Source organism: Platalea leucorodia, assembly GCF_965183815.1.
Source record: "Platalea leucorodia genome assembly, contig: HAP1_HAP1_SCAFFOLD_476, whole genome shotgun sequence".
Classification (NCBI taxonomy): domain Eukaryota; kingdom Metazoa; phylum Chordata; class Aves; order Pelecaniformes; family Threskiornithidae; genus Platalea; species Platalea leucorodia.
Genome location: NW_028121116.1, coordinates 1 through 17,204, shown reverse-complemented (window position 1 = coordinate 17,204; position 17,204 = coordinate 1). Strand labels below are relative to the sequence as shown.

General features: G+C 51.0%; 2 protein-coding genes across 2 annotated transcripts; one reads left to right on the top strand and one right to left on the bottom strand.

Moving 5' to 3' along the window:
* Positions 1–4,611: 4,611 nt before the first annotated feature.
* LOC309604221 (olfactory receptor 14C36-like) lies at positions 4,612–5,625 on the top strand (the record flags this gene model as incomplete). Its single annotated transcript, XM_082339155.1, has 1 exon — positions 4,612–5,625. The coding sequence occupies one exon, from the start codon at positions 4,612–4,614 to the stop codon at positions 5,623–5,625; it is 1,014 nt and encodes a 337-aa protein (XP_082195281.1).
* Positions 5,626–12,413: 6,788 nt separating this feature from the next.
* Positions 12,414–13,427, bottom strand: LOC309604220 (olfactory receptor 14C36-like; the record flags this gene model as incomplete). The annotated part of the gene is made up of 1 exon (XM_082339154.1): positions 12,414–13,427. One exon carries the CDS (start codon positions 13,425–13,427, stop codon positions 12,414–12,416), a length of 1,014 nt encoding a protein of 337 aa, XP_082195280.1.
* Positions 13,428–17,204: the final 3,777 nt, after the last annotated feature.

Sequence of the window (17,204 nt, the reverse complement as noted above, 5' to 3'; positions counted from 1 at the left end):
ATCTCATCCTTATTTTTCTGCCTCTAAGTTTCACAACCTTGTTTGTAACAAGGCTCAAAGGCACAGCTGCATCTCGTCAAAGTAAAACACTATCTCATTTATTCCCACAGCTGCAGGAGGAGGAAAAGGAGGAGGAGGAGGCAGCAGGATGTCCCAAGAGGCAAGAGGAGGCAAGAGGAGGAGGAGGCGGCAAAAAGGAGAGGCAAGAGGAGGACAGAGCAGGAGCCAGAAGGTAAAGGAGGAGGAGGGAAGCAAAAGCGGAAAAGGAGGAGAGGCGAGGATGCGAGCTGAGGTAAGCAGGAGGCAATAGGAGGCGGAGGAGGAGGCAATGGGCGAGAGCAGGAGGAGGGCAAAAGAGGAGGCGCGAGGAGGAGAGAGCAGGATCGCGGAGGGAAAGGAGGATGAGGCAAAAGGAAGAAGAAGAGAAGGAGGCTACAGGACGCCGTAAGGCGCAAGAGGAGGCCAGAAGATGTCAGAGGAAGAGGAGTGGTAGGAGAAGGAGGGAGGCGGCGGTGGAGTCAACGGGAGCAAGAGGAAAGAAGCTGAGGAGGGAGGAGGCGAGTGCAGGCAAGAGCAGGCCACAGGAGGCAAAAGGCAATGGCGTCTTCCTCCTTCTTGTGCCTCTTCTTGCCTTTGATTGCCTCCTGCTGCCCTCTTCTGCTCTTGCCTCCTGCTGCCTCCTCTTGCCTTCTCCTTCTCCTCTGCCTCCTCCTCTTGCTTTCCCTTGCCTCCTTTTCTCTCCTCCTCCACTCGCCTCCTTTTGGCTTCCTTCTCCTCCTCCTCTTCCCAACACTTGCCTCCTCCTCCTCCTCTTGCCTTCTGCTCCTCCTCCTTCTGCCTCTTGCTTCTCTTGCCTCTTGCCTCTTCTTCCTTCTCGCTCCTCGCGCCTCTGGCTCCTCGCGCCTCCCCTTGCCTCCTCCTTCTCTTGCCTCCTCTTGCTCCCTCCTCCTCTTGCCTCCTCCTTCTCCTCCTCCTCCCGTTGCCTTCTCCTCTCTCCTCTCCCTTGCTTTTCTTCCTCCTCTTCCTCTCGCCTACTCTTGACCCTTCGTGCCTCCTCCTCCTTGGCCTCCTCTTGCCTCCTCCTCCTCTTCCTCTTTCTTCTCCTCCTCCACCTCAGCCTCTTCCTCTTGCCTCCTCCTCCTCCACCTCCTGCTCTTGCTTCCTCTTGCCGCCCGCTCCCTCCTCCACTTCCTCCTGCTCTTGCCTCCTCCTCCTCTTGCCTCTGCGTGCATCCTTCTCCTCTTGCCTTCGCTTGTTTTTCCTTTGCCCGCTTTCCCTCCTTCTCCTCTTGCCTCATCTCCTTTTCATTTGAGTTTGCTCAAGTAACCCTTGAGTTGATTCCCATCCACTGCTGCTTGTCTTCTTCCACAGGGAGACAACACAGGGGTTGTCATGCTCCCCGTACTCATGCTCCTTGCTACTCTCTCCAGCAGAGCCTGTATTCCTCCACTGCAGAACCCCAGGTGAGCAAGCTGTCCCACCGCGTCCCATTTCGTCCAAAACCTTCACAATGGTGTGACAAGCCACGGGCCTGCAGCTCCTCCTGCCTCTGATCCACCTCCTCCTCCACAGCTCAGCTGTAGCACCAGCGTGGAGTGCAGACTTCTCCCAGGGAAACCTGAGCAGTGACCCTGACCAGAAGACCGTTGGCCAGCGAGCTGTGCTGCGCTGCACGTACAGCCTGGCCTTCACGCCTGTGCCGTGCAGAACGGAGCCTTGGGCCGCAGCAACTCCTTGTCACAGAGGAGCCCGCAGGCAGCTCCCACTCAGTACTGCCCTTACACCTCCTGCCTGGCCTTGCCTGTGTCTGACAATGCAGCAAGGCTTTCTCATGAGAACATCGCTTCTCTTAGCGTGTAGAGATGATGGAAAGAGTTCTTCTTTTGTAATAAATGCCTCCAGTAGCTTGAATGAGCAAAACAGGGGAATGGCTTCTATGGGTGGGGTGCGCACGGCATGCCATGTGTGGGTCAGAGGCCTGTTCAATGCTACACCACCTGGGGTTCCCACCATCTAAAAGGGACCTGAGATGGTCTGCATGATTCTCTCTTCATAGCCTTAGCACTAATGAACAGCATGTAAAATGATACCTCGCAGGGTCTGACTGCCTTTCTTACTCGAATTCCAATGAAGCAGTGGTGAAAAACACTCTCTCGGCACCCTTGCATGCAGCCCCTCCAGTGCCATGGACTGGTAAGGGTGCAGTTTGCTGAAGGAACCCCTGGCTTGATCCCCATCCACTGCTGGTTGCCCTCCTCCAGCGTCCTGCCTCAAAGCACCGAGGCCTGGGAGACCTCGCTGGTGGTAGCGGAGGCAAAGAGGATGTAGAGTATCTCCGATCTATCTACACCTACTCTTACTAAATTTAGCAGTGGTCTCACAGTATTTCTGGCTCTTCCTGAAGTAGTAACAGCTCATCTTAATGCCCTTGGATTGCCTTTGCAGCTTCAATTAAGTTTTGAGATGAACCACGTCAGTGCTTGGATTATGCTGTCCTTGAAGACAAGATGTGTCCAGGCACGCTGGATTGGCCTGTTCCTTGATTAAATCACCAAGGGTGATTAGTAAAGACCCCGGTGCGGGGTGCTTTGTGTTGATGCAATGCAGGCAAGCTGCTGTGTAGAGAAGGGACAGACCTTGCTTCTCTGATGGCACCTGACGGATGGCATCAGCCAATGGCACACAGGCACCAAATCCCACTCTCTGCGATGCCGTCAGAGGTCTCTGTCACGCACCCGCCCTGAATGGGGATTGCTTTCCTGTAGGTGCTGTGCTGTCCCTGCCAGCCCTGGCGTCTCAGGTTGCTCTGTGGGCCTGGGTTTGAAAATCAGATTGAGTCGACAGCCGGAATTCTGTACGGCAATGTGTGGGGATGAACATGAGGCAACTGCCAACACAGTGAGTGGAGACCTAGTAAATACAGCTCCTGGAGAAGAGCAAGAGAGAGCCTGAGCTCTCCCTACGGCACATGACTGCATTCCATCATAGGAATACCTCCATAGGCCACCCTGAACAGAATGAGTAGGGACAGGTTCCGTTGCCCTTAATTTGGGCATCCGCTGTCATTTTAGCCAAAGGAAACTCCCAAGTGTCCCCAGGAAGATGTTGTCCCCAGATGTTGTCCTGCCTTTACATCTGCCTCCACCTGTCTTCGATCTGCCTGTATTGCCTGCACCTATCTTTGACCACCTCTAGCACCTCAGCTGTGACCACACATTTGCACCTGAACAGCTCACTCCTGGCCTCCGCCGCCATTAATTACCATGGGCGCTGAGGCAAGGAGCTCACACGCAGGTGCCTCTTTAATGCCCACCTGAACAGAGGCAAGAGGAATCCCGCCTCCTGTGGGTTGGTGGTGTGCATGGGAGGGAGCGGAGTCCCCTGCCAGCCCCAGGACTACAAACCATGGAGAGGATGCCTTGCCTGCCTCAGTTGCATCCCTTCCCTCAGCAGGGGTGAAGGAGAGCCCTGTCTCATGTCCTGTCTAGTGATGGGCCAAGAAAAGCTGATATTTGCACCTAACGCTGTCTCTCAGCAGGGAAATGACACTGCTGGAAAGAAGCGTCTCTCCCCAGCTGAGGGAGGGCACATCAGCGATGCCTTCAGCCTGTTTCACAGCAGGTTCCCCTGGAGGCCCAGGGACAAAGCAAGGGAGCCGAGAGGGGGCAGAGAAAGTGCCACCTTGCGCTTGTCCTCTGCTGCTGAGCTGGGCTGGGCTCCTGGGACACAGGGAGCTCATGGGAAACAGCTCTGCCCAGGAGCAGCAGCTCTGCAAAGCGCAGCAGGGCTGAGGGCACTGCCCGCAGGCACCGAGGGGAGAGGAGCAGGGCAGGGAGAGCTTAAAGGCAGTCTGGGGTGTAAGGGAAGTTGAGAGCTCACTGGGGGAGAAATCTTCACAGCTCTTTACATGGTAAGTACATGAAGGGCAATGTACCTGCAGCTGGTGGAAAGATCTCCAAAAGCTGGCACATCCCACAGCCAGGAGGACTGCCCCAGCTTCTCTAGCGTAGAGGAGAAGGACGTGCTGCACAGCAGGGCTTCCCTGCTGCGCCCTCAGAGGGACAGGGCATCACCGCTGCCTTCTCCCAGGGACAGCTGCAGGGGGTGACTGTGTGCGTGCAGCCAGGGGTGCCCGGGGCTGTCCTTCAGAGCAGGGTCCCTGTGCCCCAGGGGGCTGTGTGCCGGGGCAGGGACTTGCTGCCTGCCAGGGTCAGCGCTCAGCCTCCCTTGGCAGCTCCACACGGCGCTGCGGAAAGAAGCTGTGGGTGGAAGGAACAACTTCTGGCAGGGCAGGGTCCTTCTCTTGTCGAGAGGGTCTCAGACTCTGTTCATAGGACATTGCCTTGGGACAGCTTCCCTGGGGTGTCCAGTGAACAGGGGCACAGACCAGAGCTTGCTCTGCTGGTTCTTCCCATCTCCCCTAGGAGATCTGCCTGTGCAAGGACACTGCCACATGCTCCCACCCTGAATACTCAAACCATTTACCTGTTCAACCGTGTTTTCCTCTTGAGGGCTCTTTCCTGAGCCCAATGCAACTAAGAGACTAAGCACAGGAGGGTCTGCTGGAAACGACTTTTCATTTTGCTCAGAAAAGTCTCCCCTAACTTGTCAATGACTTTTCCTCCTTTCATGGGACCCCATGCCCAGAGGCAGCAGATGTCCAATGGCAGCTCCATCACCGAGTTCCTTCTCCTGGCATTCACGGACACACGGGAGGTGCAGCTCATGCACTTCTGGCTCTTCCTTGGCATCTACCTGGCTGCCCTCCTGGGCAACGGCCTCAGCATCATCGTCGCCGTAGTCTGCGACCACTGCCTCCACACCCCGATGTATTTCTTCCTCCTCAACCTCTCCCTCCTTGACCTGGGCTTCTTTTCCACCGCCGTTCCCAAAGCCGTGGTCAATTCCCTCTGGGACACCAGGGCCATCTGCTACTCAGGATGTGCTGCCCAGGTCTTTCTGTTTAGCTTTTGGATGGCAGCAGAGTTTTCTCTTCTCACCATCATGGCCTACGACCGCTACGTTGCCATCTGCAAACCCCTGCACTACGGGACCCTCCTGGGCAGCAGAGCTTGTGTCCACATGGCAGCAGCTGCCGGGGGCAGTGGCTTTCTCCGTTTACTGCTGCACACGGCCAATATGTTTTCACTCCCACTCTGCCAAGGCAATGCTGTGGACCAGTTCTTCTGTGAAATGCCCCAAATCCTCAAGCTCTCCTGCTCAGATGCCTATCTCAGGGAAGTCTGGGTTATTGTGGTTAGTATCTTTGTGGATTTGGGGTGTTTTGTTTTCATCGTGCTGTCCTATGTGCAGATCTTCAGGGCCGTGCTGAGGATCCCCTCTGAGCAGGGACGGCACAAGGCCTTTTCCACGTGCCTCCCTCACCTGGCCGTGGTCTCCCTGTTTATCAGCACTGCCATGTTTGCCTACCTGAAGCCCTCCTCCATCTCCTCCCCATCGCTGGATCTGGTGGTGGCAGTTGTGTACTCAGTGGTGCCTCCAGCAGTGACCCCCCTCATCTACAGCATGAGGAACCAGGAGCTCAAGGATGCAGTTTGGAAAGTGATGCCGGGATGTTTTTCTGAAGCAATAAACTTTCCATTTTCTTATGCATTTCGCTCATAATGTGGCTCATTACAGGCTCAGCCTGTCTTCTGGAGGTTCTGTTGTTGGAGGGATTTTTGCTCTGTTTTACATGTGATAATGTTGTGCAGAAAGAAATGTCATTCTTGATACCGTTTCTAATTCCTTATCTACCTAGAGCCCAGAGAGCCTAGTACCCAGAAAGCGTTGAAATGAATAAATGAAATGACTAAGAGCCATGTTCTCTGTGCATTTAAAAAACCTAAAAAGACCCTGCAGCGATTTCTTCATCTGAGGTCCTTTTTCTGGTGCCGCAGTGGCAGAGGAACAACCAGCAGAGCAGGCTCTGCTCTGTACCCCTGTTCGCTGGACACCCCAGGGAAGCTGCCCCAAGGCAAGCGCCACAGACCAGCCAATAACAATCACCATTTCTAGCACTGCGCTCCCAGCCCTCCTCATACAGGTTCTTTATCCCTCCACAGAAAGTTCACGGGACTCTTAGGTGTCCAAATCCGAGCTGGCCTCTTGCACTGCTCATACACACATAGTTGTTCAGACACAGGAATCCTTCCTTTGCAGACGTAGAGGCAGTGAATTGCAACAGCTCTAGTGCCTCCCTGGCCTCCTGTTGCCACTCCCAGAGGCTGGGAAGCACCTCAATTCTGCAGTGTATCACTCTGCTTTGCTTGCCTTAGACATGCCTCAAGGCATGAGGAATGGACACAGGAACCTCGGGCCAAGGCAGCGCATCGCAGTGCTGCATTCAGGTGGTTTCCCAGGGGACATTCCTCTCAATGTGAAGTCACCTCAAGACACTGTCTTTCCCACAAGCCTCCACAGCAACCCCAAGAATAGCTGATGGCATTTGTGCTCGCCCAGGTTCATCTCACCACACCCCCATGTCTTTAGTCTCATCCCATAGAATCAAAGAACAGTTTGCGTTAGAAGGCACCTTTAAAGATCATCTAGTCCATCCAGCCTGACTTTGCACACTTCCAGGCATGGGGCAGCCACAACTTCTTAGGCAACCTCTTCCAGTGTCTCACTGTGGAATATCTGAAAAGCCAAGGACCTGCAGTGAGCAACCGAGACTCAGACTATGTGGACTTAATCTGCATTTAACGCAAGAGGAATTCAAGGATGCTGCGAAGGTTGACTGCGGTTTGGAAGACATGAAACAAGCAGATTAAGAGGAAGAAACTATTGGCTTGCAATGTTGAAAACAAGATATGGGAGAAGTGGGCGGTGCGTGTGAACTATTGTTATGAACGAGTCAGAATATCGCTAGTAGCCATGAACAGCATATTGCCAACCATAGTTAACCAATTAGCGATAAGTTTATGCATGACTAGGAAGGCAAGAAACTATATTAACTAAGCTGTGTATGTAATAAACCGACATTTTGCTTGCTCATATTGATCGTGTGCTGTGTCCCTGCAGCGACCCCAGCCCGCGTTGCAGGAGGGGTCCGGATCCTAGCAGGGACTGCAACTCCCACCACCACCGAAGTGCAGTCACCAGAAAAAAACGCTGCAGAGGCTACTCCACCATCGCCCGATGTACCACAGTCGGACCGCCCTCCGAGTTACGATGAGGCTGATCCACCAAATCGACCTCCCTCACCGGTGGCGACCACCTCACTTTACCCTCCTTTGCCACCAGGTGGCGAAGAGGAGGAGGAAAACAATGATGTTCTAGAGGAGAAAGCTGAATTACAGCAATTGATAAAAAGACTAGAGACTTTAGAAGCGCGATTGTCGGCCCCGCCAGAAAACCCACCAACGTCACTGTCCGCATTATACCCAGGACGGTCAGCACCCAACGTTTTTGCTCCAACTAGGACACCGGTGGAAACTGGTGCTTTTCCGTCTTTGCCACCACAACAACCATCGGGGGGGGCGTATTCGGGCAAGGGATGTTGGTGGGAGGAGCTGGGGATCCGTCAATGCGATGGAAAAGTGTTATCCGAGATGTCATGATGAGTTAGCTTATAAAGCTCTTATTAACGTGCATGATGAGAAAATTAGACCTGCTTTTACCGCTGTAAGGCAGGGATCCACTGAATCGTACGGCAAGTTTATTGATCGTTTGCACGCTGCAATTATGGCTCATCCAGATATGGATGAGGGAATGAAAGTAAAGTTCTTAGATATGCTTGCTTTTGATAACGCTAATGAAAAAACAAAAAGAGCACTCAGTGTGTTGCCAAGAGGATCCAGCACAGGACAGTTGCTAGAGGCTGCTGAGCGAATGTTAGAACAAGAAAAGGCTGCGGTTATGGCCGCAGCTGTAGGTGCAGCAGTGAAGCCGTTGGTATCAAAAAAGCAAGGGGGAAAAGAGACAAGTGCTTTAATTGTGGAAAACTAGGCCATTTTAAAAAAGAATGTAGGAGTCCAATTAATACTGAGGGTTGGAAAGAAAAATGGTGTACGAATTGTAAAAAAGATAATCACGACACCCAAGAGTGTCGAAAATCGGGAAACACGGCGCGGAGCGCGCCACACCCACGCGTGAAGACACAAGTGCAGGGTGCTTGGACTGCTGCGCAGCCGCCACAGCCGGTAGCGCCGGAGTGGACCTGGCAACAGCAGTAGACATAACCTTAACAACGTCTGAGGTTAAATTAATTGATTCAGATCAACAAGGACCTCTAGGGCATGGGTTGAGTGCATTGCTCATAGGCCGTTCTTCAATATCACGAAAAGGTATATTTATAGTACCAGGACTCATCGATGCGGATTTCTGCGGAACCATAAAGATTATGGTATATACCTTAACGCCACCACTTACAATACCAGCACAGTCTAAAATAGCTCAGTTAATACCATTTCATGCGTGTGTCCCTAAAGCGCATTCCATTGTACGTGGGCATGGAGGTTTTGGATCCACAGGAGTACCAAATGTTATTAGCAATAGATACTGCCAAGGGAAAAACCTGAAGAAAGGGTAACATTAAGACATCCTAATGGACAATCTTTAGTACTGTCAGTGTTAATTGACACGGGGGCAGATGTACCTATTGTCCCTATCACAAAATGGCCTCGTCATTGGCCACCGGTACCTGCAGCTACCAGTGTTGTGGGAGTCGGGGGGGCACAATGCACGATGATTAGCAAATTACTGATAGCATTCAATTTTGAGGACGGTGCCACTGTTACCACAAGGCCATATGTAATGCACTTGCCTTTAGCTCTTATAGGTCGGGATCTATTATCCCAAATGGGAGCCAAACTTGTAACTCAGCATTTTTAGGAGCGGCCATGGTTGAGCAGCCCATCTTAAAACTCACCTGGACTACGACAACGCCAGTGTGGGTAGACCAGTGGCCGCTGAAACAGGAGAGGCTGCATATTTTACAAAGTTTAGTTAAAGAACAACTAGAAGCAGGTCACATTGTGCCTTCCACAAGCCCTTGGAACACACCCGTTATTACCATCCCGAAAAAAATCTGGAAAATGGCGATTGTTGCATGATTTACGAGCGGTGAATGCTGTAATGCAAAATATGGGGCATTACAGCCAGGATTACCCTCCCCTGTGATGATCCCAGAAAATTGGGACTTACTCATCATTGACTTGAAGGATTGGGTTTTTTTTACTATTCCTTTGCATCCTGAAGATGAAGAAAAATTTGCATTTACAGTACCATCAATCAATAAACAGGAACTGGCAAAAAGATACCATTGGGCAGTACTACCTCAAGGAATGAAAAACTCACCTGCTCTGTGTCAAAATTTTGTAGCATGGGCCTTACAACCATTCCGAATGAAACATCCATTTTTACTAGTTTTTCACTATATGGATGATATCTTAATTGCTGGAGAAAAAATGGATGTGGAAGGAACTTTACAAAGGTTAATAGAAACCTTAGAACTGAAAGGTCTTAAAATTGCTCCAGAAAAGGTACAACGACAAAATCCATGGCAATATTTAGGATGGACAATAAATGGGAGCACAGTCAGACCACAAAAGATCGTACTCAAAACAGACATTAAGACGCTCTCAGATGTTCAAAAACTAATGGGAGATTTACAGTGGGTAAGGTCAATTAGTGGAATAACTAATGACGATCTAGCTCCCTTGATGCCTCTGTTGGGAACCTCACCCAGAGCCGATGAACGACGAAGCCTGACGAAGGCACAAGAGCAGGCATTGGATCACATTATAAAAAAGGTTTTGACAACAGTTGTACAAAGAAAAATTAGTGATTTGCCTTTGCAATTTTTAATTGTTAACTCATCACCCAACCGAAAACACTTAATAGGACTGATAATCCAAATAGATAGCTCACGCATCAACATTTTAGAGTGGGTATTTTTATCCTATCAATCAGCCAAAAAATACCGTCTGTACACGGATTGAACTATTAGCTAATATGATCATCAAAGGTAGAAGAAGGATTTGTGATCTGACAGGACAAGAACCTGAAACCCTGTTTGTACCTATAGCACAGAATTATTTAGATTGGCTTTTAGCAACATCAGAAAGGTTTCAAATTGCTTTAGCCGAATATCCGGGTACTGTAACCAATAACTATCCTTCCATGAAAATTTTGCCGCTTTTACAAAATCAGGACTTTGAAGACATCCCTTATAGATCAGCAGTACCAGTTGAAGGGCTTACAGTATTTACTGATGCTGGTAGAAAATCGAAACGAGCTGCTATTGCTTGGTATGACAATAATCAACGGAATCATCAACTTCTTACAGGTCATACCGCCGACTCTTTACAAACCCTCGAGCTGAGAGCGGTGTTATGGGCCTTTCAACGCTGGCCCGACAAACCTCTAAATGTAATTTCAGCTTCGCTCTACGTAGTAGGAACGGTACAGCACCTAGAACGCGCTATGATCAAATCACTGAAGAATAACACCTTATATATGTTATTAATGCAACGTTTATTTTTATTGAATCAACGCACTAAACACTATTTTGTGACACATATTCGTAGCCAGCAATTTGATCAAGGCTTGTCCATTGGAAACAACATAGCCGACAAGTTGGTTGCTACCATCTGGAAAAATCAAAATATTAACCTGTTTGAGCAGGCCCGTTTATCTCATGAATTTTTACATCAATCTGCAAAAGTATTGGCAAAACAATTTGCTTTAAAACTATCAGATGCCCGAGGCATCGTCCAATCCTGTCCTGCCTGCCAAAAATCAGGAATCGGTTTAGGTCTTGGGGTCAGCCCTCGAGGTCTGGGAGCCCTAAAATTATGGCAAATGGATGTCACCCACATCACAGAGTTTGGACGGCAAAAATATGTACACGTTAGCATTGATACTTATTCGCATGCAATCTGGGCCACTGCTCAAACAGGGGAAACGGCCAAACATGTTGTAAAACATATGTGTGCAGCCATCGCTGCTTTGGGGATTCCTCAAGAGATAAAAACAGATAATGGCCCTCCATATATCTCTAAACCATTCGAACATTTCTGCCGCTTGTGGGGCATTCGCAGAACCACAGGCATACCACACTCTCCTACAGGACAGGCGATCGTAGAACGCGCACATGCTACGTTAAAATCGCTGTTGCAAAAACAAAAGGGGGCAGAAATAGCCCCTGCTGAACGTCTTGCAAAAGCGATTTACGTTTTAAATTATTTACGGTTAACAGGGGACCGTGAATCTCCTCCAATTGTTAGACACCATATGTCATTTCAATCGGGAATACAGAAGATCGATTCAGTCTCGGTAAAAGTACGATATCGTGACTTAAAAACTGGAGAATGGAAGGGTCCTGCAGAAATTAAGATGACAGGTCGAGGATATGTTTGTGTTTTGACAGACGAAGGTCCGAGGTCTGGGACCTCTGCCTAGCCGCTGGGTGAAACCATGGAGAGAAGAGTCGGGACCACAACAGGAGTTACCAGGATATGTTTTCTCACGTCATTCCTCTCCATCATTGGTAGTGGTCACTCATGGATTTCAGTACAACCACGTACAAATGTTTGGGTAACTCTAGCTAATAATTAAGAGGAAGAAACTATTGGCTTGCAATTTTGAAAACAAGATATGGGAGAAGCGGGCGGTGCGTGTGAACTATTGTTATGAACGAATAAGAATACTGCTAGTAGCGCACGAACAGCATATTGCCAAACATAGTTAACCAATTAGCGATAAGTTTATGCATGATTAGGAAGGCAAGAAACTATATTAACTAAGCTGTGTATGTAATGAACCGACATTTTGCTTGCTCATATTGATCGTGCGGTGTGTCCGTGACTTCCGCTTCAGCATCTCAGCACCCTCAGCATAAATAATTTTCTTCCCCATGTCCAATGGAAATTTAAATTAATCCTTCAGTTTAAAATCATTGCCCCTTGGACTGTCGCTACAGGCCTTCCTAAAAATTCTCTCTCCGTCTTTCCTATAAGCTCTTCTATATATACTGAGGGGCCGCATGAAGGCATTGCCAGACCCTTCTCTTCTCCAGGCTGAACAACCCCAACTCTCTCAGACTATGTTCGTAGGACATTGCCTTGGGGCAGCTTCCCTGTGGTGTCCAGTGAACAGGGGTACAGAGCAGAGCCTGCTCTGCTGGTTGTTCCTCTGCCACTGCGGCACCAGAAAAAGGACCTCAGATGAAGAAATCGCTGCAGGGTCTTTTTGGTTTTTTTAAATGCACAGAGAACATGGCTCTTATTCATCAGTCATTTCAACGCTTTCTGGGTACTAGGCTCTCTGGGCTCTAGGTAGATAAGGAATTAGAAACGGTATCAAGAATGACATTTCTTTCTGCACAACATTATCACATGTAAAACAGAGCAAAAATCCCTCCAACAACAGAACCTCCAGAAGACAGGCTGAGCCTGTAATGAGCCACATTATGAGCGAAATGCATAAGAAAATGGAAAGTTTATTGCTTCAGAAAAACATCCCGGCATCACTTTCCAAACTGCATCCTTGAGCTCCTGGTTCCTCATGCTGTAGATGAGGGGGGTCACTGCTGGAGGCACCACTGAGTACACAACTGCCACCACCAGATCCAGCGATGGGGAGGAGATGGAGGAGGGCTTCAGGTAGGCAAACATGGCAGTGCTGATAAACAGGGAGACCACGGCCAGGTGAGGGAGGCACGTGGAGAAGGCCTTGTGCCGTCCCTGCTCAGAGGGGATCCTCAGCACGGCCCTGAAGATCTGCACATAGGACAGCACGATGAAAACAAAACACCCCAAATCCACAAAGATACTAACCACAATAACCCAGACTTCCCTGAGATAGGCATCTGAGCAGGAGAGCTTGAGGATTTGGGGCATTTCACAGAAGAACTGGTCCACAGCATTGCCTTGGCAGAGTGGGAGTGAAAACATATTGGCCGTGTGCAGCAGCAAACGGAGAAAGCCACTGCCCCCGGCAGCTGCTGCCATGTGGACACAAGCTCTGCTGCCCAGGAGGGTCCCGTAGTGCAGGGGTTTGCAGATGGCAACGTAGCGGTCGTAGGCCATGATGGTGAGAAGAGAAAACTCTGCTGCCATCCAAAAGCTAAACAGAAAGACCTGGGCAGCACATCCTGAGTAGCAGATGGCCCTGGTGTCCCAGAGGGAATTGACCACGGCTTTGGGAACGGCGGTGGAAAAGAAGCCCAGGTCAAGGAGGGAGAGGTTGAGGAGGAAGAAATACATCGGGGTGTGGAGGCAGTGGTCGCAGACTACGGCGACGATGATGCTGAGGCCGTTGCCCAGGAGGGCAGCCAGGTAGATGCCAAGGAAGAGCCAGAAGTGCATGAGCTGCACCTCCCGTGTGTCCGTGAATGCCAGGAGAAGGAACTCGGTGATGGAGCTGCCATTGGACATCTGCTGCCTCTGGGCATGGGGTCCCATGAAAGGAGGAAAAGTCATTGACAAGTTAGGGGAGACTTTTCTGAGCAAATGAAAAGTCATTTCTAACAGACCCTCCTGTGCTTAGCACCCCTGGCTGCACGCACACAGTCACCCCCTGCAGCTGTCCCTGGGAGAAGGCAGCGGTGATGCCCTGTCCCTCTGAGGGCGCAGCAGGGAAGCCCTGCTGTGCAGCACGTCCTTCTCCTCTACGCTAGAGAAGCTGGGGCAGTCCTCCTGGCTGTGGGATGTGCCAGCTTTTGGAGATCTGTCCACCAGCTGCAGGTACATTGCCCTTCATGTACTTACCATGTAAAGAGCTGTGAAGATTTCTCCCCCCAGTGGGAGTTTCCTTTGGCTAAAATGACAGCGAATGCCCAAATTAAGGGCAACGGAACCTGTCCCTACTCATTCTGTTCAGGGTGGCCTATGGAGGTATTCCTATGATGGAATGCAGTCATGTGCCGTAGGGAGAGCTCAGGCTCTCTCTTTCTCTTCTCCAGGAGCTGTATTTACTAGGTCTCCACTCACTGTGTTGGCAGTTGCCTCATGTTCATCCCCACACATTGCCGTACAGAATTCCGGCTGTCGACTCAATCTGATTTTCAAACCCAGGCCCACAGAGCAACCTGAGACGCCAGGGCTGGCAGGGACAGCACAGCACCTACAGGAAAGCAATCCCCATTCAGGGCGGGTGCGTGACAGAGACCTCTGACGGCATCGCAGAGAGTGGGATTTGGTGCCTGTGTGCCATTGGCTGATGCCATCCGTCAGGTGCCATCAGAGAAGCAAGGTCTGTCCCTTCTCTACACAACAGCTTGCCTGCATTGCATCAACACAAAGCACCCCGCACCGGGGTCTTTACTAATCACCCTTGGTGATTTAATCAAGGAACAGGCCAATCCAGCGTGCCTGGACACATCTTGTCTTCAAGGACAGCATAATCCAAGCACTGACGTGGTTCATCTCAAAACTTAATTGAAGCTGCAAAGGCAATCCAAGGGCATTAAGATGAGCTGTTACTACTTCAGGAAGAGCCAGAAATACTGTGAGACCACTGCTAAATTTAGTAAGAGTAGGTGTAGATAGATCGGAGATACTCTACATCCTCTTTGCCTCCGCTACCACCAGCGAGGTCTCCCAGGCCTCGGTGCTTTGAGGCAGGACGCTGGAGGAGGGCAACCAGCAGTGGATGGGGATCAAGCCAGGGGTTCCTTCAGCAAACTGCACCCTTACCAGTCCATGGCACTGGAGGGGCTGCATGCAAGGGTGCCGAGAGAGTGTTTTTCACCACTGCTTCACTGGAATTCGAGTAAGAAAGGCAGTCAGACCCTGCGAGGTATCATTTTACATGCTGTTCATTAGTGCTAAGGCTATGAAGAGAGAATCATGCAGACCATCTCAGGTCCCTTTTAGATGGTGGGAACCCCAGGTGGTGTAGCATTGAACAGGCCTCTGACCCACACATGGCATGCCGTGCGCACCCCACCCATAGAAGCCATTCCCCTGTTTTGCTCATTCAAGCTACTGGAGGCATTTATTACAAAAGAAGAACTCTTTCCATCATCTCTACACGCTAAGAGAAGCGATGTTCTCATGTGAAAGCCTTGCTGCATTGTCAGACACAGGCAAGGCCAGGCAGGAGGTGTAAGGGCAGTACTGAGTGGGAGCTGCCTGCGGGCTCCTCTGTGACAAGGAGTTGCTGCGGCCCAAGGCTCCGTTCTGCACGGCACAGGCGTGAAGGCCAGGCTGTACGTGCAGCGCAGCACAGCTCGCTGGCCAACGGTCTTCTGGTCAGGGTCACTGCTCAGGTTTCCCTGGGAGAAGTCTGCACTCCACGCTGGTGCTACAGCTGAGCTGTGGAGGAGGAGGTGGATCAGAGGCAGGAGGAGCTGCAGGCCCGTGGCTTGTCACACCATTGTGAAGGTTTTGGACGAAATGGGACGCGGTGGGACAGCTTGCTCACCTGGGGTTCTGCAGTGGAGGAATACAGGCTCTGCTGGAGAGAGTAGCAAGGAGCATGAGTACGGGGAGCATGACAACCCCTGTGTTGTCTCCCTGTGGAAGAAGACAAGCAGCAGTGGATGGGAATCAACTCAAGGGTTACTTGAGCAAACTCAAATGAAAAGGAGATGAGGCAAGAGGAGAAGGAGGGAAAGCGGGCAAAGGAAAAACAAGCGAAGGCAAGAGGAGAAGGATGCACGCAGAGGCAAGAGGAGGAGGAGGCAAGAGCAGGAGGAAGTGGAGGAGGGAGCGGGCGGCAAGAGGAAGCAAGAGCAGGAGGTGGAGGAGGAGGAGGCAAGAGGAAGAGGCTGAGGTGGAGGAGGAGAAGAAAGAGGAAGAGGAGGAGGAGGCAAGAGGAGGCCAAGGAGGAGGAGGCACGAAGGGTCAAGAGTAGGCGAGAGGAAGAGGAGGAAGAAAAGCAAGGGAGAGGAGAGAGGAGAAGGCAACGGGAGGAGGAGGAGAAGGAGGAGGCAAGAGGAGGAGGGAGCAAGAGGAGGCAAGAGAAGGAGGAGTCAAGGGGAGGCGCGAGGAGCCAGAGGCGCGAGGAGCGAGAAGGAAGAAGAGGCAAGAGGCAAGAGAAGCAAGAGGCAGAAGGAGGAGGAGCAGAAGGCAAGAGGAGGAGGAGGAGGCAAGTGTTGGGAAGAGGAGGAGGAGAAGGAAGCCAAAAGGAGGCGAGTGGAGGAGGAGAGAAAAGGAGGCAAGGGAAAGCAAGAGGAGGAGGCAGAGGAGAAGGAGAAGGCAAGAGGAGGCAGCAGGAGGCAAGAGCAGAAGAGGGCAGCAGGAGGCAATTAAAGGCAAGAAGAGGCACAAGAAGGAGGAAGACGCCATTGCCTTTTGCCTCCTGTGGCCTGCTCTTGCCTGCACTCGCCTCCTCCCTCCTCAGCTTCTTTCCTCTTGCTCCCGTTGACTCCACCGCCGCCTCCCTCCTTCTCCTACCACTCCTCTTCCTCTGACATCTTCTGGCCTCCTCTTGCGCCTTACGGCGTCCTGTAGCCTCCTTCTCTTCTTCTTCCTTTTGCCTCATCCTCCTTTCCCTCCGCGATCCTGCTCTCTCCTCCTCTTTTGCCCTCCTCCTGCTCTCGCCCATTGCCTCCTCCTCCGCCTCCTATTGCCTCCTGCCTACCTCAGCTCGCATCCTCGCCTCTCCTCCTTTTCCGCTTTTGCTTCCCTCCTCCTCCTTTACCTTCTGGCTCCTGCTCTGTCCTCCTCTTGCCTCTCCTTTTTGCCTCCTCCTCCTCCTCTTGCCTCCTCTTGCCTCTTGGGACATCCTGCTGCCTCCTCCTCCTCCTTTTCCTCCTCCTGCAGCTGTGGGAATAAATGAGATAGTGTTTTACTTTGACGAGATGCAGCTGTGCCTTTGAGCCTTGTTACAAACAAGGTTGTGAAACTTAGAGGCAGAAAAATAAGGATGAGATTGGATACCTCCCTGAAAGAGGAATTCGCGGGCACCAGCTTGAAGAACCAATAAGTAACGCTGAAGAGACGCCTGGACAAAAGACAGTAGCCAATGAAATGGGTTTTGCTTGCTCGTGAACACTATCTCATATTATAAAAGGGATAGATTGTAAAAATAAAGTGTTATTATCATCGCCATTGCCATTGTCGTCGTCGTCTTCGCTTGTCTTACTGCCTAAACTCATATGCGGAGTCCGTGTTTAATTGCCACATGCGGCCTCACCTTGCCTCCTCTTGCCTTTCCCTTCTCTTCTGCTGCAGCCTCCTACCGCCTCTCTTCCCACACCTTGCCTCCTCTTGCCTCATTCTCCTCCTCCTCCTCTTTTCTTCACCTGACAC